Raw genomic sequence first — 24,284 nt, forward strand, 5'->3', positions numbered from 1 at the left:
TGTTAAAGTTTTCAAATTAAAGTGAAATATGGGTCATAGTAGTGAAGGTTTTAAGCATAAAGTTCTAAACTGAAGAGTCAGATTGTGAAATATCTGCTTGTTATGTAACATTCAAAATTGCTAGAAATAAAGACAAGATGAGTCTTATAAAATAAATTAAATAGTCATTGATACAGGAAGAATCAGTTTACTGTCCTTGGAATGATGACCTTTATAGCTCTTTGTGATAAACCAGCTGTACTCAGCAGGTCACTGTAATTAATCAGTCATCTTCTTCCATTGTATCGCTGAAGCCTAAGTGGTGTTATTCCAGCATAAGCTGAACTATGGAAGTGAAGGTGATTTATCTAAAAGAAAGCTTTCACAAGTCAGAAATCAAAAGTACATTTGATGATGGATGCAGATAGAAAAAGGCATGAATATTTCAAGTGTTAACCTCTCTTCATTCTTTCTAGAATGAATCATGGTATAGATAATGTGCTCCTTTACTGCAGAACCTTTTACATATACCTGGAAGTAAAACATACGTGTCAAATACCTGGAACATTCCCAGAGAGTTCTGCATACAGAATCACTTACTATTGATAAATAAAATTCTCATTCCCAACACCTTGTGTGATGCAAACAGAAGAGTCATCTTATAGAAACTGCTTGACTGGCTTTAAGATAAATTACCTGCTCTTGTAACCAGAACTACAGTGAGAAAAAGATATGTGCAACCTTTAAACCCATTAAGAGAGTTCATCTGCTGTGTGCCATATAAAGGGCTAAAGGTTATTTTTTTCCAGCCTGTTGGCACTGGTGACCAGGTTGTAGTGTGGAATCACTGACAGCCTGACATCTTCCTCCTCTTAAAGTAGCAGAACTGTCCTTTAACTATTAATTAGCACAAGTAGCAAGTATATATGATGTGTGACTGACAGCACAAGACAAATTCACTTTTCAAAAAAATGCATTTTTCTCCTTCAAAAGCACTGAAGTAATTAAACTTAACATAAACCTTGTTTGTAGGATTTCCCTAACCCCATGCTGAAGAGTTGTTTGCATTCAAGTGAACTTGCCTAAGCAGCCTGCTTTTGACTTTCTACTGGTGTAGATGACTGTGGAGCAGCAGATAATCACATCGTTATCCCTGTGCATAGTCTCTTTTTTTTTTTTTTTGTTTTGTTTTGTTGTTGTTAAGATGACAATGAAATAGATGTGCATGTAACCCACTGCAGAATATTCTTTGGAGCTTTAGCATGAGCCCCCCTGGCGTAGTTCGTAGGTCTACTGAGTGTGTCTAACTGAGTGCCACTTCAGAGCATACTGTGTGCACAGCTTTTCCATAGGAAACCTGGGCCAGGCACAAAGACCTATTAAGATGGAAAAGGATTGTGTTGCTACTTACGGTTGTTTTTTCCAGGCAGTGCAGCAGGTGGTGATGTTGGCTTTCAATTAAGGAGGTGCCTTTAGCCATGTGCTGTTCATCTTCAGTGGATCCCTGAATAGCCAGAAAAAGAAGGGGGGTGGGGGACACCAAAACCCAAACCAGGTGTAAACCCATGAAAATAAACAGAACCTCCAGCTTTAGCTTTCACAGGGATAAAGAGAACAATTTCAGTGTTGCCAGCTCTCAGGTTTTTCTCATGACTCTTACGAGGTTACCTCATTGTTTTCTTAATGATTTGGCTTGTAAACTCAGGTGGGGAACTCAGCTTTCATTCAAAACCAGTGGGTTTCTAGCCATTTCATAGCTGGGGAGGAAACCTGGGAAGTACTGTTGATATGCTATCAAGGCTCAGAATCCAGAAGGTAGGAAAATAAGAACTTGTGTTGTTTTATTTTTTTAAAAAAAACCATTCAGACTTTTAAGCTTGGCATGACCTTTGAATGCCAACAGATGTACCCTGAACTCTAGTCTCTGTTAGGAGGCAAAACACAAGCTGTCTTGCTTTTGCTGAGCTGAAAGCCTGACTCTGCCTGACCTTCAGGGCTGCTCAGCACTGGGGCTGTTAGAACTTGTGTGTGTTATTGCCAAAGCCTCCTGAGTCACAGCTACATGCCCGATCAGAAAATGTGAACCTGGGCTTCGTGTTTTGGACTTGTAATGCTGTTTGTGGAGTCAGGACTCCTGGCTCTGTCTCTCCTCTTCATGGACGTTGCCAGTTGTTCTCTATACTTTGTACCTGCAGTGTATTAAAAGGGGGCTGCTCTTTCCCTGCCTCAGTGTACTCAGTGGTGGGGAGTTTATAGCAGGTCCTGAGGACTGGGTTCGGTGCAGACTAAGGTGTGTAACCTCTCCTGTGGCCAAGCCCTCTTTGAAAGACAGGGAGAAGGGAGGAACAGGCAGATGCTATGTATGTAACAGTTAATCTATATAAATCATCCCATTCAAGCATACTTCAAATTAAGAAGCATTTGGCAGCAGTGGCAAAGGATTTATGTTCACATGAAATGTGACAGCAGTTCCCTAGGAGAAGGAAGGTCCCATCTTCATTAGTTTCTTATGGATTGCGGCTTTCACTCTGTAGAAAGGCTTACTGTGATTTATATTTTAGTAATGCAGTGCACAGGTGTCCTGCAAACTGACCAGGAGGATTCCACTGTGTGTCACAGCACAAAACCAGAACAAGGCAAGCTTGTGCCAAAGGGACCACGATACAGATACTTGACTTGTACAGCAACAACTGTACAGTTGGGGACCAGCTTTCCCCTTTTTCCCCCTGCGTACTTAAACTGCTGAAGTGTGGCGAACAAATTTGTAAGCTAATTCAGAGAGTAGGGTATGCATAGAGTCAAGCAGGCAGCCTGTGCCATCTGGGAAGGGATTGGGTATGGCTGGGAGTATTTAGGTCGAAAAACTATTACAAGGAGTGGTCCCTTCTAGAAACAGAAGAAGGGTTGAGGGGGATGAGCTGCTTTTTGGCATGTCTGTTTAGAGACTCCTGGTTGGAAAGGCTTATTGGGGCACTTTTGCTGGTCTGTTCTCAGCTTCTACATCAGGTGTGTGTGTGTGTGGTGATTTGGGGAAGAGACTGCTCAGACTGCAGTGTTATTAGTGGTTAGGATAAGCTACAGATCTCAGACCAATCTGTGTGCTTTTGTTAAGCTGAGGGGCTTGATCTGCTTGAAACAGCTGAAATAGAAATGGATAAGAGGTTAGGAGCTTGAGCTCAGTATATAATATTTAGCTCATGCAGAAAGCTTGGCATCAAGCATTCATCAAAACAGCAGTAGGCCAATTTAGTCAACTTGGGTGTGTGTGGGGGAAGTCCAGTACTCTGTATTTTTGATTTCTGTGCTGTATCGGTGAATCAGATGCTTACATTCCTCAAAATACAGCATGTCGCTTTACCCTATGATCCGATGATCGGCTCCACCTCAGAAATGGAAGGAAAAGAAGCAATGAAAGTGGGTTGTTTAGAGATTTTCTTTGCTATTTGGAGCCAGGATTCTTTTTCTTACTTCCTGTGTTCTGTGGTGGCAGATTTAAGATCTGGGTTGTTAAGGAAGTTCTCTTACTACTACTGCTTAAGCTCATGATGTTGAAATTCACTGTGATTTCATGACACATTAATATGCACATGTCTTTGATGACTAGCATTTCAAAGACAATTATGTGCGTTAAAATAGCAATTAGGTGTTGTAAAATGTTTCCCTGTGCTCCATAAGTAAGGGGTGCCTGGTGTCTTCTCTAATGGCTAAATCTGAAAGTTGGATATTGATGTGTACAGCTTGAATCTCTGCTTAGACATGAAACAGTAGTATCTAACTGTTCAAGAGAGAAAATGAGTGGGACGGAAGACACAGCAGAACATCTTGGCAGAAGTGCCAAGATGTTGTCTGTTGCTCTCAAGGGGGTCAAATTCAACTGTGCTTAAAGCATTGCTTTTAAATGCACCCTTGTGTCCCAGTGAGTCACTGCAAATGCGTGTTCTGGATGCCATTTTCAGGATGGTTCTGTGATCCTTAAGCGAAGGAGTAACTCTGTCTCTGACAGATGCCAAAACATAGCTGAAATGGTACATTAAGAAAGCTGACTTACTGTACACAGAATTAATAGATTCCTATGGGAACGCATCTTAGGCAGGTTATGGATTTTTTTGTTGCCATTGTTTTGGAAGATGAGCAATCCCGGAAGTATTTTTAGAAGTGACCTAAAAAAAATCAGTTCAATTTTTCTTATTAACAATCCTCCTGGTGAGCTAACACATCAAGCAGGTCCTGTTCGTACCCTGCTGAGATTACTGACTCTGCTGAAGTCTGTGTTGGAATATTTCCCATGGAGGTCCTTGCAAGCCCTAAAGCAGATACGATGCTGCACTAAAACACTGGAAAAGGAGAGAGAAAGAGCACATATTGCAAACAGTATCTTTTTATGAGCATTTGCTCGAGAGGAGATCTAAATGGAATCTGAAAGCAAAGATAGAGCTTTCATACCTCTGGCAGAAGACCGAAGGCAATTGTTAAATTTTGGCAGCACGGCTCAGTCTCTCCCTCTGCCTTCCATCACCAGGCTGGGCTTGCCGCTGGTGGAAATGGATCAAGGGATGGCAGTGACCAGGAATAAAGTGTAGCATCAGTGAGTATGACTTGTACCTTATCTTCCTTCCCCTTTTTCTTCAGTCAGCTCGGTGTTTTCAGAAACAAAAGAGTATGCAACCACTGAGAACATCCTAGCATGCAAATCCGGAATGAGATCTGCAGGAGGTACTGCCCTAGGACAGTGAGAGTACCATCATCACACAAACGCTTGGCATTTTGGTAGTACTGTTGAGGAACGGTACCTATAGAGATTGTATCAGTGGTACCTACGTTACAGCAGGCAAACAAAATCTGTGGCTTCATTAGAAGAGTCTGTCTGTAATGAAAATCCTGGTGGGGGGGGAGGAGAGGGTTTGCTTTTTGAGCTGGGATGCCAGTTTTGCAAAGGTTTGATGCCAGCTACCATTCAGATTGTTCTTGGAAGACATTCAGTGAACTGCTGGTTGCTTGGAGGGAGACTGAAACACACTGTAGTGTCAGTTCTGAAATTCAAAATACTTCCACTTTACCTCTTCTACTTAATGCTTCAGCACATAAAATTGGACACTGGTGAACTGAGCTGAACTGGTTCAGTGGTTAGGCTGTCCCTTCCCATGAGAATGGCTGTAACACTTATCTATGGCTAAGCAGATTCTGCTTGTGAAAAGGCAGAAGACCTCACAACCTACTGTTCCTGGGATATACGCCTCCTAGCATTTTAGCTAAAAGGGAATTTCAGCTAGCTGTACAAGGAGATTAACACTAAGAGGATATGTAGGCTGCTGCCATGGGAAGAAGCTCACCATCCATTGAGCACTTCTGACATAAAGCCCACTAAGAATCTCTCTAAATGAGAAGAAAACGGTCTGAGTACTTTCTGTCTAGATGGCAAATGCAAAATGCCACAAATCCACATGTTTCTGAAGCAAGAGTCTGTATTCTTGCTGGGAGCAGAACTCCTTCCTGCTGCTGTCCTTGGATGAATCCTCTTCGCTTTTTCTTTACTTTGATACAAGGCTACAGCCTGGAGACGTGCTGTTCTCTTGAAAGATGGTGGCAGTGTATTTGTTCTGGTGCTAATGAAAGGGCATTCTGGCACATGTTCCGGAATCTTGAACAGTCCTTATTTCCCAGTTTATTAGTTTGACTGCAGAGCCGCAGCCAGGATACATTCTGGGGCAGTTGTTTTCCTTGGGTAAACCCTCAAGGCGTCAGACTGCAGGGCAATCTGCTGGGCACTTGTAAACCAATTATACATTGATCACAGCACTGTGTGATTGCTAATGATGAAAGCGATAATATCTAGTCATGGCCATATAATAATTGCTGTTGGAATTACCACTGGGTAGCAAACCAGCCCTATGGCAATCTGGCCACGTGAAGTCCATTAAAGTTAGCATGAGGCCTGGGCAAGGTATCAAAATGGGATGTGTACCTGACCAGTGAAGCAGTTTGATACTAATTTGACTGACGGATATGCTCAGTATGTAGATAATATTTTGGTCCCTAACATAGCAACTGCAGAAGTCGCATTCCTTCGTATTTTTACAGCTTAGAAAATTTGGCTGGCTAGACTATGCTGTCATTCACATTTTGTGCTCTTAAGACTAGTTTGTTCTCCTGCCATAAAATGAAAGGACACAAAATCTTGCCTTGTGGAGTTAAAATGGTCATGTATACCTTTACAACAGAGGATGTCCTGCAGTTCTGTAATTAATTAGTGCCGCTACCGGTGGATGGAAAGACATGTCTTGGCTCTGGATTCTGGTATGTGGCTAGTCCCCAGGTAGTCAGAGATCATTTCCTGGTGGTCATGGAGATGCCGGGCATGGCTTTGGCAAGGTTACTGTTTTAGTAAATTATATTCCCATATGTCACAGGTGCATGGTAATTCCTCCTTTCCCATACACTTTGCTTTTGACTATTTCAACAGGACGTTCCTTAGAACGGGGATATTTTCTTATAAAGTAGCAATACAAATGTACACAATATTCCGTGCTTTTCAAAGTAGGATTTGTGGATCTTACTGGGCTGTGTGGGAGCCATGTTAGCATTTAGAGCTATAAACCTGCCAGAAAGCAAGTTGCACCCAGAAAAGCTTGGGAAGACCTGCACTAGGTGCTACTATATATGTATCATTTTAGTTATTAATGGCTAAAAAGATCCTCTAGAACCTCTTTATAATTGTTTTCCTTCCTGTGTCTACAGTAGCATTGTAGCCAACAAAATGACCCTTTTTCCACTTATTTTTGGGTAATTGCCAGGAAATGAACCCGTTCAGCCAAATATTTCTCTCAGGCTCATGAATTTTGGACTTAAGCATTGGTGCGTCAGCTGCTCTTCTGTGAGTGGTCTTGGCAGGCAGTTTTGGTTGACAAGAGAAGTGAGGAGATTCTTGTTGGGATGACAGGCTGGAAGATCAAGTGCAAATTGAGTGTCCCTGCTAAGCTCTTCTGGCATTTTTAAAAACTAGAAATCTGAAGCTCAAAAGGAAATTTTAAATTTATAGTCAAATTCCTCGGTAATGAAGCAGCAGAATCTCAGTCGACCTGGCATCCCAGTCCTAAGCTTTTTCTTTATGGGGATAAGGCACTGGACTAGGTGTGATCATTCTACCTGGTCTCTTCTTGATTAAAAAAACCCTTTCTTGAACAGCTCAATGCAACATATGGTTCAAGAAACAGATTTTCTGAGTGTTGCTGCCATTTGCAGAGCAGGAGAGAATGTTAGATGTGTAGTCGGAAGGATCAGACTTGTTTTGGAGGGGAATACAGAAACTGATCTGGGCATCCTACCTTCCAAATCTGTACTTCATGTGAGGTGCTTTTGCAGAATCAGTTTAAAAAATATTGCAGTTGTAAAGGGCTACATTCCTCTATCCCAGTCTGCACTGAGTAGCATCCCACATGCAAAATATGGTGCTGCACAGTTTTCCTGTTTCCTCTACCCACTGAACTTGGATAGGAGTAGGCTCAGGTCCTGGGGAGCAGCTTTCACCATGAGCTGAAAAGGTTTTTCAGCTTTGATTTTACAAATGCAAGGATGTGTGCCAGGGAAAACATTATACATTTTAAGGATTAGGCCCCAAGTAAGGATGCATGAACAAGTGCTAGGCGGCTCTAGTGGCTCAATTAAGCATTCTTCATCTCGCTCTTTGCTCCCCACGTGCACGAAAGACTGATTTATTTGAAATGAAATCCATGAAATGTGCTAATACCTGCACTGGTGTTGATCAGGCTTAATGTAATAACCTCCTCTCATTTTCGCTGATTCTGCTGAGCAATCTGACGCACTTAAAACTTTTCTTCTTGTGAATAGCTAGTATTAGCCTCCAGAGGCCTTTCTGTTAAAAATAAACCCACTACTGAACTGCCTGAAACAGGAGCTTGGGAATGTTTTCTGGTCCTATTGGGCGTGATCAGATAGTCCATGTTGGTGAGAGATTTTTTTTTTTTTTTTTTTTTTAAAAGCTATATGTTGGAAGAGAGTGGATATTTACAGTGTGTGCAGAGCCTGGGCTGTCTAAATCAATACAGCTCCGGCAGCTTCATCACGGAGGGATTTGGGGGAGCTGTGAACCTGGTCATTGCTGGAAGGCCAGATCCTCTCCTCCTCGGGCTAGGAACCCGAGGAAGCTCTTTCCTCCCATCCGGTCCTGCAGCTGGATTCCAGCTGTCCCTCCACATGGCACATACAGTACACGAGAGCATAATTGCAGTGTAACACAGTCCTGTGTGTGAGGCTGGATAACCAGCAATTTGGTGGCAATGGAGAGAGAAGGGGAGGGAGTTCAAGGAGAGGAGCGGGAGTAGGGAACGTCTCAAACTCCGTGGAAGGAGATGCTGTCTCTGTACTCACTGTCAGCTCGAGGGCTTCGTTCAGGAGGCCGTTGCGCTTGCTGTGAAGGTAAGCGTTGGAGCTGCCTGTTTTGGCCACTCGAATCCTCGCGAGCCGGGCTTTCTGTGAAGGAGGCAAAGAAGCTGAAGTTAGAGCTTGGCATGCAGAGCAATGGGTCCTGTGCGGGCTGTACCAGGAGGAAGGAAATTTCAGCCTCTCACTTTACCTGAAAAAGCCTGGGGGTGAAATACAAGGGCTGTGCAGACAGGACGAGGTGCTGTTGAGAACAGCTGGCACAGGTCTGTCTCCAGGAGTCAGGTGAGTACATACCTCTGAAGCACATAATCTGCCACAGAGTGTTAATCGCCTTTCCAGAGATAAGAAATGGGGTACTGCAGATTTGTGTATCCTTTCAGAAGCTAATAGTCATCATTTTTTTTTTAGGGCAAGATGCACAGCAACTAGAGGCACTTGTCTCGGACATATTCCTGGCACTATGGCTGTACGTGATCTAGTGGTGTGCATGTGCTCTGCACACGTGTGGGTTTCGTGGCTCACCTTCTCTCTAACATGTTTGGTTGTTTAATTCTCTGTCTTTCAACTGTGTGCTCCCACATCTGTGTTGTCACTTGCTTTGCCTGTACTGCAGCTAGCACAGTGACACCCAGGGCCTCAGTGATGGTGGACTGTTCTCTGCAGTGGCAGTGCTCGTTTATTAAATTTGATATCTGATAATATAAGAGTCTGCCCCAAAATATGCATCTCTTGACAAACTGACAGAATTCACTCTGCAACAACACAGACATTCAACTCTTCTCACTTTTATTTATCCTTGACCTTCCTGACCTCCAGGGGGACAACTTAGATGATAAAAACCAGCCCAGAATAAAGTGAAGAAGAAAAACTAGTAAGGCCCTCTTCTTTTTTTGGTCACACAGTTTTTAGCATTTCAGTTTCTCCTTTCAATTGTTGCCTGCTTCTCTGTCAAATGCTGATTTGACTTTTTCTACTGTTCATTTATGACTCAAACACCATTAAAAGTAAATACATGAAATAGCTGTGGCTATTATAAAATAATTACATTGTGCTGTAGTTTAAAATGCTGCATAATCTTTTAAATAACATGGAACTCGTGATTTTCCTTTCTAATTAGAGGTGCTAATGGGTATGCGCTGTAGGAAGAGTAAAGCCAAGAGGCAAATGTCTGCAGTGGGTCTAGAGAGTGTAATAATTCCAGGAGCTCTATTACTGTACATGCGTGAGTGACTCTGGCCCTCAGTATTTGAAATACTTGTTTGACCTTAAGAGCTTGTGCTTAAGCAGACAATTGCTCAGGCAAAGACATGTACAGGATACTAGTTTGAAGCTTTAATTGGGTGACACAAACTATGACCAGTCTGAAAAATAGGTCTTCTTTTGATACCCCAAAACGGGGACATCCAAAATTGACTTTCTTTTCTATACTTCACCTAGATTTCGTTGTCCCATTTCAGCGTTAAAACTCTAAGTCAGTATATGAGACTGAAATCTCTGATGAGCTTACTCTCTGGTGGGGCCAGGGTATCTCACAGGGCTGTCTGGTCACCCCCTGAAAGGGGCATGGGTTGTATTTGCAAGACGTAGACTGAGGATACAATAAGAAAATGGAATTGGTTCTTTAGTTTTTCTCAAGACTTTCCCAAACTGCTGTGTTGCTCTAGGCCCCGAATGAGACTGGCCTGAGACTAATCTGGAACTAAGCCTGCAGAGACTGCTACTGTTGAATATAAGTTAGGGGGAGAGAGCAGGGGACGAAGGACTGAAGGATATTCCCTTTCCTGGTTACATGGCATTGTCTCTCTGTTCCTGCTGATTACATTTCCATTGAATTATTTCTCCTATGTGCAGGTGTATGCATTTGTGTCTCTTTTCCTTACTTTTTGCAATGATCTTATCTCTTCCGTGATCAGGCCTGGATACTGGATCCAGCGATGGCAAGCACAGACGACTTGCATTTCTTTGTGGGCTGGACAACGTATCAGCTCCTTTGCTGAAGGAGTTGCCAGAGTCCCCCAACTCATCACACCTATAGTAGGAAAGGTTTCATCCTCCTCTTCAGTTCAGTTAGTTGTTGAAGTGGATTCAGTCCTAGGCTCTTGTAATGAACATTATTCCCTTTGCCTCCAGGCTAGCAGGGGATCAAATATTAATAGTTGTACTCCACATGGACTGAAGATGGTTCGTTTCTGAGGTCTGTTCTCTTTTCTTCTTTGAAACAGGGCCACTAGCTGTCTAAATAATTAAGCCCTGTAGCTTTTGTAGTTTGGAACAGACGTTGTTATTTTAAAAAATGTCAGTGGGGCAGGACAGAAGTTAATCCTATTCTCCTTACACAAAAGACTGCCTAGGATACTTACATCGCCTAACTCTGTGCCCCCATCATGATTAAATTTGGTAGATATCTTGATTAACTCAGCTAGAGAAGTTAATTAAAATTGGTTGCTAAAATTGGTTTGGCCTTCCAGACGGTTTCCCCTGTTGGACTAGAAACTCTTAAAACCATAGTTCATGTTTTTAGGTGAAAGTCTGTGTGTAAATGTGCATTATTTGGAAAGCACATCTTACCAAGTGGCACAGGCTTTACATGATACTTAGGTTCATGCTCTATGTTTACGTGGGATGCAGCACTTCCGTCGTGCCTGACAGTAACAAAGGGTTTAAGTGCAGCAAAGTGCTCCCCTCGGCATCTGCAGCAGGTTCGACACTGGTTTATGTGACTGGGCAAAGTGGGATGAGGGCATGAAGGGCACCTGGCAGCAGTGTTAAGACTTGGGTTGCAGTGTGGAAGCAGGTAAAAGCTGGGTGTTTGAGAGGAGCTTTGTGTGATCTCTTGGAGGAGGTTTGTGTGATCTGTTGGAGCGTATCGGTCTGGCTTGCCAGGCTGCGGGGGCATGCTTTGGCAGAGCACGAGAGGAGCAAATTACAGAATCACAAGCCTTCAACTGGGGGGACCCCATGCAAGCTTCGAAGCAGCAGTATTTTGCAGGGAACTGTAGTATGTACTGTCCCATATTTCACTGTCAGAAACCTAGAGAATTAGGCTGATGGGGTCTTCCAAACTCTGCCGTTATTAAATACGTGCGGGTATGTTTTTGTCACCCCTGTCCTGCAGAGCTCAGTCCTCCAGTCTGCAGGACAGCAGACAGACAATTGGAGGACCGTGGTTTTTCTGGCCATCTGCTGCAAATGTCTTTTGGGGGTGGTGGTGGGGGGATAGCTGTCTTCTGCATCTTATCCCACAAATGTGACAGACTAAAGGTCATTAGGGCCAGGCCTGAGATCACTGTTACTGAATATAACCCCTGCACGGAGAGTCTAAAAAAGGAAAAGAAAACGGCACACTGTGTCTGCATGTAGAGTGGTAAGAGGAGTTGCTAGGAAACCACAGGATCTCAAAATGCATATGACCTAATCTGGAACATAATTTATATGATGAAAATAATAATACTAATGACAGCCACTTACAGGTTAGAATGATTAATTTGGTTATCTAGGAGCCCACGTGTTTCTGAGAGCAGGATGGAAGGCAGGGCTCAATAACTTCTGGCTCCTTGCTGCTTTTTAAGAAACTGGAGGCTCGGAATAAGCAGGAAGGGCAGTGAAGCCCTGTGCACGTGGAGTGCTGAGGTATGGTGGGGAGGATGATTGAAGTGGCTGTCGGCATTCTGGGTATCTACATTTCCCAAAGGGTCTGACAAAGGAGAACAAATAGCCTGTCTTCATCTTTTAGCTGCTTTGGAGAAGTGCAAGGAGCAGGAGTTGCTGGCTAGGAAAAATGCTTACCAGATGGCAGGCCCAGGAAACAGCTAATTATTATTTATTAATGATTTTCATCTAGTTCTTATGGAGATAATGTTCACTCTTGATTTATGTGGTATAATAAACTATTAAGTTACAACCCTATGACATAATTTTGTATTTGCCAGACAACTTCAGCTTTCCAGATCTTCTGTACTTGAGCAAGGAGATGACTGGAGTACACGTATGTCAGGTACTATGGGTGCGGGTCCTATATCCGCTCCTGCTCCCTCTTTGGACTGGAGCCGTTATTAGTGTTATCCTTCACGGAGCAGTTGAGGTTGGAAGTGACCTCTGGAGGTCATCTAGTAGGTCATCTGGTCCAACCCTCCTGCTCAAGCAGGGCCACCTAGACCTAGTTACCCAGGACTGTGTCCAGATGGCTTTTGAATATCTGCAAGGATGGAAACCTCACAACCTCCCTGGGCAACCTGTGCCAGTGCTTTGTCGCCGTTGCACTGAAAAAGCACTTCCTGATGTTCAAACGGAGCCTTCTGTGTTTCAGTTTGTGCTCATCACCTCTGGTCCTGTCACTGGGCACCACCGAAAAGAGCCTGGCTCTGCCTGCTTTTCACCCTCCCTTCAGGTATTTATATATGTGAGTAAGACCCCTCCAAGCCTTCTCTTCCTTAGGCTATACAGTCCCAACTCTCTCAGCCTTTCCTCATACAAGAGGTGCTCCAGTCCATATCCTATCTAACTTTATCTGCTACAACCACACTAAGAGCATTTCTGGCAGAAAATGCAGCTACGCTAGTTAATTGACAGTGCTTCACATTTTAATTCTTAAACTAGTAGTTTGAATACGAGTAGACTATTGATGAGTGCTGCAGTGATTCCAGTGGGTGTACGTCACTGGTCTTTTAAGGCTGAAATGAAACTGTTCTCAAAAGTAATCAACAGAATACTTTTGATCTGGTTTTTATTTCCAAGATGAGGTGTCACAGCCTTGCAGTAAGCACTTGACTTTTTTTGCATTTGTCTACATCTGTTGCTAGTTTGGGTCTGAACTTAAATTCTAGATGGAAAGAACATGGTTGATCTTAGGATATAAAAAAGATAACAAGCAGATTGTACAGTTAAACAGGAGTTTCTGCAGAATTAACAACAGGGCTTAGAGTATGGAATGACAAAAAAGTATTTTCTTGTAGTTATGTTCTCACCTTCCAAAAGCTATCTGTGGTACCTTTGACTAATTTTAGCATAAAATTCAGAAAGGAATTCAACAAAGACTTTGGTTTGTACTTCTGAGTGGGAACTCTGTGCACATATGTAACTTGTAAAGGGAATGGATGAAACCTTCATCTGGTGGAAAGTAGCTTAGCTCCCTGGCCTATTGTGGTGGTTTTTCCTTGCCAAGCAGAAAATGGAAAAGTCTTCATTTTGAAAAAGCACTTAAAAATAATAGACTGGACAAGATATTAAATGATTCTACTGTCTGTGGAGTGCTTTCCTCAAAATAATCAGGCAACACTGATCATCTGTCCTACTTATGGCTCTGGCAAGCTGATATGCCATCTTTAACAAAGCCTGGAAACAGGCTGGACTGCCAAATTAGGACACAGGGTTATTACATGTGTTTGAATGCCGAGTGAAATAATGGCTGTTTGAAAAGCAAATGGCCCATATAATAAGTACTAGTTGTTATTCTGCTAGCCGTGGTTCCATCTGGCTATTGTAATAGGCAGGCAGCAGCATTACAACAGTGTTAGGAAAGTTAGTTTCTGTAGATCATCTTTCTTTCATTTTAACCTGTTTTTCCTAAAAAACAAAGGATGAATATTTGGACTTTCCTTCCTCTCAAGTCTTTACATTAAACATCTTTTGAACCAAGTTTAAATATTCTGTCATTTTTGCTTTGGGGAAGATGTTTTAGAGCTGCATATGGAAATTAGGTAGCGTAGAACTCATTATATTCCTATATAGTTTGATAGAACCACTTACAGTCAGACCTTGATCTTATTTTGGGCCTCTTCATTACTTTCCAGAGATGAAAGATTCCCCTCCCCTCCTCTGTGGCTCTCCTTTTAATCCTACCTTACCCTTGGCACCATTAAAGCAACAGAACATCATTTCAAATGCACTATATCGTTTAATCTTTTCCAACACTGAAGAACATGATGTTCGATCTATTTATAGAACAATGCACAGAATATGGAGTTTAATGGATCTCGGCTTCTCTACTAGTCATAGATATCCTGGCTGATTAAACACAGAACTTTGAAAAAGGTGTCGTAATATGCAAACTTGCAGAGAGAAATGCAGGATGATCAGGAAGCCCTCGGGGCACTGAGACCTGTCCCCTCTTATTGCAAACTTCCCTTTGTACATTTTCATCTTGAACTTAGCAAGCTCTGGCTTAAACTTAGTGAAGCTCTTACTCCTACTGGGCATTTATTTTAGAACTTCATTCTTCTATTTAGAAAATTTCTTCTGATTTCCAGCCTGCTTGTATTTATTGCCAATTTTACTCAGCTGTCATTGTATTGACATTTTCTTTTTACATGGACCATTCCCTTTCTGGTGTTTGCTGCATTCTACAGGAAAGAAAAGAATAAACTTCACTTTTTGTAGAGTTTGACAATTCCCGCTTTATTCCTTTACTTGACATTTAAGAAGTAAGCTTTCTTGGAGGCCAGTTCGTATTTTTATCCTCTGTAGATGTCCTGCTTATTTTGAATACCTTTTTTTTTTTAGTTATCCATCCACCCAGTAAGGGTTACAGTCAGACCTTGATCTCTTAAGAACTGACCTTAGGGACAGTTTTTCCTTGATTGAAATATCTTATACTGAATCTTGGCTGAAATGTAAAGTTTCCTCTGTGCTGAAGTTCCCACACTACTAGTCCAGCTGACTGACAAAGCTAGCTCTCTTCACTTATTCAGTTTGCCTCTTGAAATAATAATGCATAGAATTCCTACATACCCTTCATATTCTTGATGCTGTAAGAGATTCTAGAGCTTGGGTCAAAATTGCTCCAGGGATACATGGTCAAAGAGGTGCCATACCAGTTGTAGCGGGAATCTGATATAGTTTGTTAGAGTTAGAGGTGAAGTATATAAACTAGGGTGTCAGAATTTGTCTAGAAATGTATTAATAAGCGTCTTCCTAAGAAAAGAGCTACATGTTTTTCTGCATCACTAACAGGGGTTGCTGTTCTCCATTATTCTAAAATAATGTTCTATGTTTCACTGAAAGCAAAGTGTGATGAGCATCTGTCTGCTTGTGATTTATCTGTCTGTCTGTGTTTCCAGATCTTACTTTTATAACACCTTTCACACAGCTCACACCCCTAATTAATAGCTATGAAGTATTTAGGGGATGGAGAAATTAACAGAATTTGATCTACTGTCACATGCCAACTTAGTAGAGCTGATATATGAACACTAATTAATGGTGTGGAGGCCTGTGGTTAGCTACAGAAAATGAAGGTAATTGCTTCACATAGTGCTGCTCACACCTTCCCTGGGAAAATGGTGAAAACACAGAGGGCGGATGATGACCATAAAACCTTTGTATGAAACTCGAGAAAAAATAAGTAAATTTGTAAAACTGGTGACCTTCGTTCTCCCCCATGGAATGAAGTCCAAGGAGAAAAGATGACAGTGGGGCTGTTTTCCTGCCTCGTTGCCGGCTCGCTGGCAGAGTATGTGCTGTCTCCGATGGGCAGGTACCCACCGACAGCAAGGGGAGTGAGCGGAGTTAAGCGTGAGTGTGGGCAACGCTGTTGCTCCAGGTGGGGTAGGGCCAGGAGCTCTGCTCCATCCCACTTCTCTGCGCTATGAGCTTTTGGCATTAATTGAGGGAAGCGTTGCTTCCTGGCACACGAAAATTGCTCAGAAGTCGTCAGATGACAATAAAGTTGCTGTGTGGTGCAATTAGCTTTCTTACTGAAGCTGCTCCTACTTGTTCCTCTTGCTTTGGGTGTCTCTGGGGACAAACCTCTTGCGTTAGTCTTCTGGGGAAAAATTCTGTCACAAACTCATCCCATGGTCCTATGTGATGAGTGAAGACTCTTAAAAGAATGTGTGTCTCAGCTCGCGTCCTTACAGTGACAGCCACAACACGTTGGCTGCGTGCCTTGATTTGGCAGATGCAGAGGGAGAAGCCTGCCTGGCGTGCCGTCCTGGGCGCTGGAGCGCTCCCGGCTTGTCAGCAGAAAGCTGCGGAATTGTCATGGCTACGCACTGCTCTGGCCCTTGTTTGTGCATTCCAGCATCGCTGCACGTTCCTACTAGAATGGCTCCTAATTGTCCTGACTCAATCACTAACAAAGCTGATGCTTCATATGTGGACAGAAATGCACTGGCACCTGGATACCGGAGCTTGTGGACAATGTGTAGAATTGCTCTTTGTTATTGTATTTGTTTGGAGTTAATGCTGAGTTCGGTCTAAATGGCTGCATGTACATGGAGAACAGGTGGCTGGAATTACCGTCGGGCAGCGGTCTGCATAGTAAACAGAGGAGTTCTGCTGTACTGTGACAAAGAGGAGAAATGAGGAACTATTTCCTATGGAGCAATTTGTCTGCTGGATTGAACTGCTTTTTCTTCCCGCATAGTACTCGCAGGCAGACTGTGGTTTCCCCATATAGATATTTTCTTGATAATTATCTGCAAGTTTTATGCATGCTTTTGATGCCTTTGCCTGCTTGTGAGCCATTCTCTGCCAGCATTTGCTGTTGCTCCGCTGGCTACCTGTGGCTGGTCGGGAAAGCACGTGCTGTCTTTTCTGTGGCCTTGTTTGGTGAGTCAGCAAGAATTGCTAGTGCAGAAGCTCAGACAGATAAATTAAAAATCCTGGGTATGAGTAATATCGTAAGATGGTTTCACTTATGACCTTGTACACGTACGTGAGCTAACTCTGCAAGAATCCACCAAGCCAGGAGGAGGAGTGCATTTATCCCAGTTTTATGCATGAAAAAACCTGAGTCACAGGGAGGGAAGTATGGAAGGGTGATGCTCCTTGCAGCATCAGATTTTGTGAAAACAGTGAGACTGGCTGTAGTGGGAAGATAAGAGGATGGCAGGCTCCTGCTCAAGCCGGGAGAGGGCCGGCCTCATGCTGGTTTAGAGCCTGATGTGATGCTTAACTGATCACCTGATGTGAAGTTGCCAGCAGTTACTGTTTGATGGGATTTTCATGACCTTCAAACAACAAAGGCTTCTTCTGAGTCAGACTTTGCAGGCCACTGCTGCTGGGTGGAGTGGGAGGAGTAGAGTAATGAGATTCTACGACTTTTCAAGTTGGGCTGTGTAAGACATTTGGTAACGTGTCAGCAGGGAAGTTCGGCAGTGGCCCTTGAGAGATGCGCTGGTAGACTGCAGTGTTCCCATCTACCTGACATATGTGATCAGAGGACTGGGAACCTGTATTGCCATCCCAGCACCACATGCGTAAGTGACAAATGTTCTTCATCTGCTTATCGCTGTCATGGTACAAGTTAGTAACCACAATAAGCTTTACAACCATTCACACCCACTTAGTTATGTCTTTTCCTGACCCAGTGGACATACCTGTACCCATTAATCCAGACATAACTATATATTGCAGTTGGTGCAGGGGTGTTTGAGCTGTATTATGTAGCCTGGGAACTGCACAGGAGCTAAACTGCACCCAGCTGACTTGATTCTGCATTACTTCGGCAGAATGGTAAAATAAGTAGTTAATAAAGGTAACAGCAAAGAATCTCATCGCTAGAACCCAGTTCCAAAGTGGGATAGGGCTTCCCAACATTTTCTGGCTGAACGTTTTGCATGCAGGTCCCCTTGACGAGGCAATCTCAGCTTGCATTTATTTAGACATCTGGGATGAAGTGGGCAACATTAGCCACTACAAATCCTACCAACTGTGCTACATAACGGAGCCATCTGGGCAGAGGCAGCCACGTACAACCTGGGCTTCCCACAGGTGGGGAACGGGGACACTTTTTTGGTGAGGTGGCCAAGGAGAGACCCTAAGGATGGATTAGTCAGGTTCTTGCGCGTGGCAGGCTGTTACCTGGTTATGACTGAGACATGATGTGAAAGGGCCTCAAAGCAGCCAGCAAACATGGAGTGGCTTCTGAATATGTGTGGAAGTAATTTCAGCTGGGCATTGGGCCACTATTGACCACAGGCTTAATACTTAGACGTATGGGCTTGCTTTGGAGGCTGAGCCTATAAGCTGTAGTGCACTGATTTCAGTCCTTCCTTTTGGAGAAGATACCTATTTGTCTTCTGCAGCTGGGGACTTGGGGAATTTGAACTAGCTGAGCTGATGGAAAATGCCATTTTGCTCTCCTGGATGATAAGAAGAGAAGAGGAAGGGTTCCTGGTTGGTTGGCTGGTTTGTTTTTGTTTGTTGTTCCCCGCCACCCCCCCCCCGAACTATATTAGGGGATGTGACAAACAGGAAACAAGAGGAGGAAGAGAAAGAGGTAGCTACGCTAGCAAAAATGAAATATCTCTAAATAAAAAAATAAATTAAAAAAGCTTTTTTCCCCTGTCAAAAACTGCTAAATATCAACAACAACAACAAAACCATATTCCACACAGATTCATTGTGGTTGAAAAAACCCATGTTTTTTAAATGTCAGCCAGCTCCAGTTTTAACCTTATTGTTTTTCTCTCTCCTTAAGTTCCCAACCCCATCCCCTGCTGGGAACTGAGTCATGTTCTGTTGCTGAGCTCTCCTTAGACAGCTCACAGCTTTGTTCATGTCGCTTTTTCTGGCCGTTCTGTTCCACGCTCTGAAGTTCAGTAACCCACCTCCAAAATCTAGGGTGTCAGCTGAAAAACAGAACATTTCAAAGCTGACTCCCCTGCTCTGTAGCAAATCAATTATTATAATGGCCTCATTATTGACAGGTGTGTGGGCTGTCTTTCTCATGGGTACAATGGTGACATAAATTAGTATTAAGCATTCTCTTCATCACCATCTTCCCTCTTCATCCACTCTGCTGACTGCAGTCCTGTTTTCTGTGCCTCTGGGAGTAACGGCTGGGTCTGGAACAGGCTGTTTCTAATGTGCCTCTTACGGAACAGGCAGAAAGACATTTGTGTCCTTAGTCTTCCTTCCTTTTGGCTTAAGCCCCTTTTAAGCATTTCCATAGTTACATCTTCATCAGTCTGCACAGTCATAGCTGCTTGTGTGCAACCATCTCATGAGTAGTTCTCGCTCTCTGGAATAACCTTTCTCCATCTACTTCCTCTCGCTGACTTCCATCTGAAAAGATACGGCTTCTTCCTTGCCCCTTCATTCCTTTCTTCCGTTGATACTGGCTCTGTGACTGAATGCTTTAATTCATCCCCCACACAGTGTGTCTGCTCCTCTGCTTCACCTAATATATACCATCTACTCTTCGATAGCCTGTGTTACAGTTTTCAGTTCATATTAGTTTTATGTGAGAGCAGCTCTACAAAATAATTTTGGCCTGTGTAGTCCTTTCCTTGCTTAAATCTGGGTGTTTGGTTCTTTCCTGGAAACTTACAGCCTAGAGGATGAAATGAGAAGTCTTGTTTCAAGGCTTTTGCAGTACATTGCTTGTTCTCACAGAGTCAAAGGCCACCAGATAATAAATGGACAGACTAAGAAGCTATAGTACTCAAAAGTGTATTTACTGCAAACCTGAAACCAAGCACCGTGATTACTGGCTTTGTATTTGTAGATGACAGTTTTAGTTTAGCCTCTGTGAAATGCACCAATAAACCCATGCTAATCCCTCTGAGATTATCAGCCATTTCAGTATGTTGGCTCATTTAGCAAATCTAAATGAGGAAGACGTGGGGAGCTGAAGGCCGGCCAGTCTCACCTCTGTGCCCAGCAAGATCATGGGGCAGATTCTCCTGGAAACTGTATAAACTAAATCTCCTGGACATTTTGCCAGGCCATGTGATGACAGGACAAGGGGAATGGCTTTAAACTGAAAGAGGGGAGATTTAGATTAGGTATTGGGAAGAAATTCTTCGCTGTGAGGGTGACGAGGTGCTGGCACAGGGTGCCCAGAGCCGCTGTGGGTGCCCCGTCCCTGGAAGGGTTCAGGACCAGGGTGGACGGGGCTTGGAGCAACCTGGGCTGGTGGCAGGTGTCCCTGCCCGTGGCAGGGGGTGGGAACCAGATGGTCTGTCAGGTCCTTTCCAACCTAAACTATTCTATGAAATCTAACCATTAAATGATAAATGCACCGTAAGCAGAGTTCTTCCACAACATCTGAGCACTTACACTTTTCCCTCCTCTTGTGCAAATGTGAGGAGGCATACCCTATTTTGTAAGAGGCCCCTTTTTTGACCGTTTGTTTTCCCCCAAACTGAAAAGATCTAGAACAACTCAGTTGGCTAAATCTTAGCCCTAAGTGGGGCTGGTCTAGAGACCAGCTTGCTTTAGGCCATTGTTGGTATTTCCAAACGTTTCAGCTGCCATTCTGCTTCCATGTGCCTTCTCGAGGCTGTTCAAAACCTCTTTAAATATGCTTTTGAGGATGTAGCGTCTTCATCTGCATGTATGTTCACATGTGCAGGGAGCTGGGGCTAACAACCAGATAGGCTTAACCTATAATGTTGTATTGCCCTTGTTACAGTACTTTTTTTCTGTCTTACTGGTTTTTCTTACTGAAAAGCCGCAAGTGCACGTTGCTATTTGTCAGCCATTGGCCCACCTTAGCAAACTCACATTTCTGTGGGCTCCTGTGCAGTTTATTGCCAGCTCCTGTTTCCCCACAATATGGGACATTGGAGCCAATGGAGGTTTACTGCTCTAATTAGTGGGGCTGTATTAGAACAGTTTGGGGAGATATTGAAGGGATTTCTAGTTGTCTTTTTCTGAAGCATCATTCAAGGAACAAAAAAAAAGAACAGAAAAAACTAAGTTTGCTGCACTTAGCACAATCTTTCCAGCTGAGGGACCTGAGCTGGTTGTTTTAAAGCTGGACAAAGACAAGTGGTTTTGGACCTGGGAGATGAAGGACCAAGAAGGGCTCATGTAACACTTTGAAAAACACCTTACTTTTCTAGAATTATTTTCATTAAGCAGTCTAGTGTTTTTTCTCCATATTTCTTCCTCTTTTTTTTTTTTTTTTTTTTTCCTCTGTGCCTTTGATTTTAGTATTGGTTCTCTGCTCTCCCCGAGGTACACAGGAATCCTGTAGACCTCTAGACTCAGGAACTGGTCAACAATCCTATAAGAATGATCCTTCTTCAGTAAACTCTGTTGACAGGCAAATTTATTCTCCTGTCATTAAGCAATCTGCACTGCTGGGATCTTTGCTGCACTAAGCTCAAAGGTCACACCTATTCTTTTCACTACTGTATGATCTGGCAGTCTTTAAGCCATGCATTTCTGTACTGCCCTGCTCTGGGGACTAGTGTGGCTTGGGGCTGTATTCACTCAGTCTGAAACTTCTAAACAATGAACTGTTTTTTTTCTACTGCTGCTAAAGGAGCAGCATTTCAGTAGCTGTTAATAGCTGCCTCTGCTTTCTCTTTCTGGGGTTGAAAAGTGGGAGGTGTAGTCCTCAAACCAGCACCAGATACTTGTCTCCTCCTTCTTCACATTGCATCTATGCTGCAAACTGAACACAGCAAGAGGAGAGACTCCAGAATTCTCTGAGTTATAAAGTCATTCTATTGACAAGCCTTTTAAGTGTCAAAGTCTCTTTTAAAACCAAAAACTGTGACATTCACTAAAGAACAGCATAGTTTCAAAGTCAGGAAGGTCTATTCTTAGCACATCAGTCAAAATGAAGGAAAAAAAAATTATTTGAGGAAAAAAAACCCCACCAAAACAATTTTACCAAAATGAACCTTGTCAGAAATGATCAATTCATCTTCCATTCAGATTGACCTGGTCCTTGCTGCATGCCAGAGGACAAAATTTGATGACAGAGCACAATGAATTAAGATTGCCAGATCTTCTTGTAATTAATTCTTTTGCAGTGTAACTTTGGCAAAGAACAATTTATCTTCAAAGTGATTAAATCACTGGTAGTTTGGTTTTGGATTTTTTTCCCCCCTTTTTTAAGGAACACTTCTCCTCGGTTAGTTGAAGAATAGATGCTGATGAGTAACAGCCACTTCCCGGTATTTTATTCGTGCTATTTAAATACCTCTTCCCGCTAGACCAGTGCCTCCTCAACAGTTATGAGACAAAGTTAAGACTGAGCACATCAAAACCCAGAGGGACATTGGGGCTGTGCTATGTTTTTCTGGGTTTTTGGAGTGCAGCACCTCTGAACCCCTTAGTGCACTGGAGAGCCTGGGTTTATTCATACTCCAGCCTTCAAATCTGTGACTGTCGTGTCCAGCCAATTTGATGCTTGTACAATACTTTTGCCTTTATTAGCTCTCATCAGAGGACTTCAGTCTGAGTTCATAAAAAAATAAATATGGTCTATACCTAATCTTCAAACCTATATGTACATTATAAAACTTACAATTCTTGAACTAAACAGAACTTTTTCTAAAGCATTTAAACTAACACATACCCTAGAAATTACTTACTCTTCAGTTAAAAGAGAAAAATAATTTATTTAGCACACTAGAAACGTAATAAAGATGTCTGTTGTTTCTTCAAAGCTGTGTTTTCTAAACTGTGCTTATAAGTAGCTTCTGCTGGTGGGCTCCTCATCTTCAAGGACCAAGAGAGTGCAAAGAGCTTTTTCCAACCTTGAAAAAGCCATGCAAATGTCTTTGCATCTTTAATTAGAAGGGGACAGCATTTTAACTATTACTGGAGCTTCCCTGTTTCTGAAGAAGGGATTCAATTCACTGGAGGATGATGCTGGAACAAGTATGCTATCAAAGCAGGTTCTCATCATCCCTGTGTGCACCCTGGCCATCTCCAGAGAGACTGCCATTAATGTGCTTCTGTCTCTTTTGTTCTCTTTAGTATTCATGCAGTGATGATCATGTGAAAATTACTCACACTTCTGACTTGAGAAAACTTAGCCCAGAAATTCATCCGATATCAAGGGAATTAGAAATTCAAATGGGGGGAAATTATACACTGTGTGTGTCAATACAGAAAACCTTATAAAAGCTGCAATCAATCATATTGGCATCAAAGGTGGTGGTACGTTTCCTTGTCACTAAGTGGATCACAGTCCAACAAATAAAGGAAAAGGTGAATCAGAACAGGGAACTGCAGTATGCTGCCTGGAGAGAAGGATAGCCTCATCCGAAAGCACAGACCTGGAGTCAGTTCTGGAGCTTCTCTGTATTGTGATCCATGATTATGCACAAATCTTGTTTGTTTGTCTTGCCTATTTACTTGCTGCCTAGGCTATACTGTAAAGCAGGTTCTGTCTCTATGTTTATATGCCGTTGCAGTAGAACAAGTGCTTTCTCTTAAAGGCTTCATTCATTTAAATAGGCTGTTGTACACAGTCCCCTTAACAAACCTGTGTGTGAGTGCTCCAGCCCTCCCTGTGCATTGATACCTGGCACGTTCCTGTTGCAAGTTAAATCCAGATATCTTATGCCTGAGTGTGGCCTCACATTAGGCAACTCACTCTGCAAATCATTTAAATTCATTAAATGAATGTAATGATCCATACTGGTTTCCTACTGTCCGGCTGCTGACTGAACAGTGTGTAGTACAGTGTGGACTTCCATTATATCTTTAGATTTTTTTAATCTATATTTTGTTGTATGACTAATCAGATAAACCATTCTCCCTCAAAAACACCTCCCAAAATTATCGCAGGTTGATGTTTCACATGTACAGTGCCGAACCTAATGCACGTATGTGTAAAACCCAGCAGTGACTTAGGGAGCCTGCAACTCAGTTCTGCATGGTTCTGTCTCTGCTACTCTCCTTATGTGTTTTGACTGCCAGATTTGGTGGTTTTGTAGGTCTTGTATCTCAGCTCTCTGCTGTCAGCTCCCTGAGATGGAGGAGGTAGGCAAGGCCCAGATGCTTGCCTGAAGCAGAAATAGCACATCTTTCTACTACTATTCTCCATCAAGTCCCCTGAGTCTTGAATTTTTGGCAGACAGCGTTCCACTGGGGAAAAAAAAACCCTCAGACCTTTAGTTTGCAGTTGTTGTAAAAACCTGATTCTGGTTTTGGTGTAATTTAGCAGACTGAAATAGGGATATAATAAATCTGTTACACTTTCTTAGTGAATC

At 42.9% G+C, this 24,284-nt stretch overlaps 1 protein-coding gene across 5 annotated transcripts in view; it reads right to left on the reverse strand.

The window, feature by feature from the left end:
* KCND3 (potassium voltage-gated channel subfamily D member 3) overlaps positions 1-24,284 on the reverse strand; it is a 133,059-nt gene that overhangs the window by 10,817 nt on the left and 97,958 nt on the right. For all 5 annotated transcript variants that reach the window (XM_056361692.1, XM_056361688.1, XM_056361689.1 and 2 more), the window contains exons 4-5: positions 8,365-8,466; positions 1,391-1,483 (exon numbers count right to left, since the gene is read on the reverse strand). In XM_056361692.1, coding sequence (XP_056217667.1) covers positions 1,391-1,483; positions 8,365-8,466 — 195 coding nt within the window. The remainder of the gene's footprint in view (positions 1-1,390; positions 1,484-8,364; positions 8,467-24,284) is intronic.

This window comes from Falco biarmicus, chromosome 16 (assembly GCF_023638135.1).
Source record: "Falco biarmicus isolate bFalBia1 chromosome 16, bFalBia1.pri, whole genome shotgun sequence".
Taxonomy (NCBI): domain Eukaryota; kingdom Metazoa; phylum Chordata; class Aves; order Falconiformes; family Falconidae; genus Falco; species Falco biarmicus.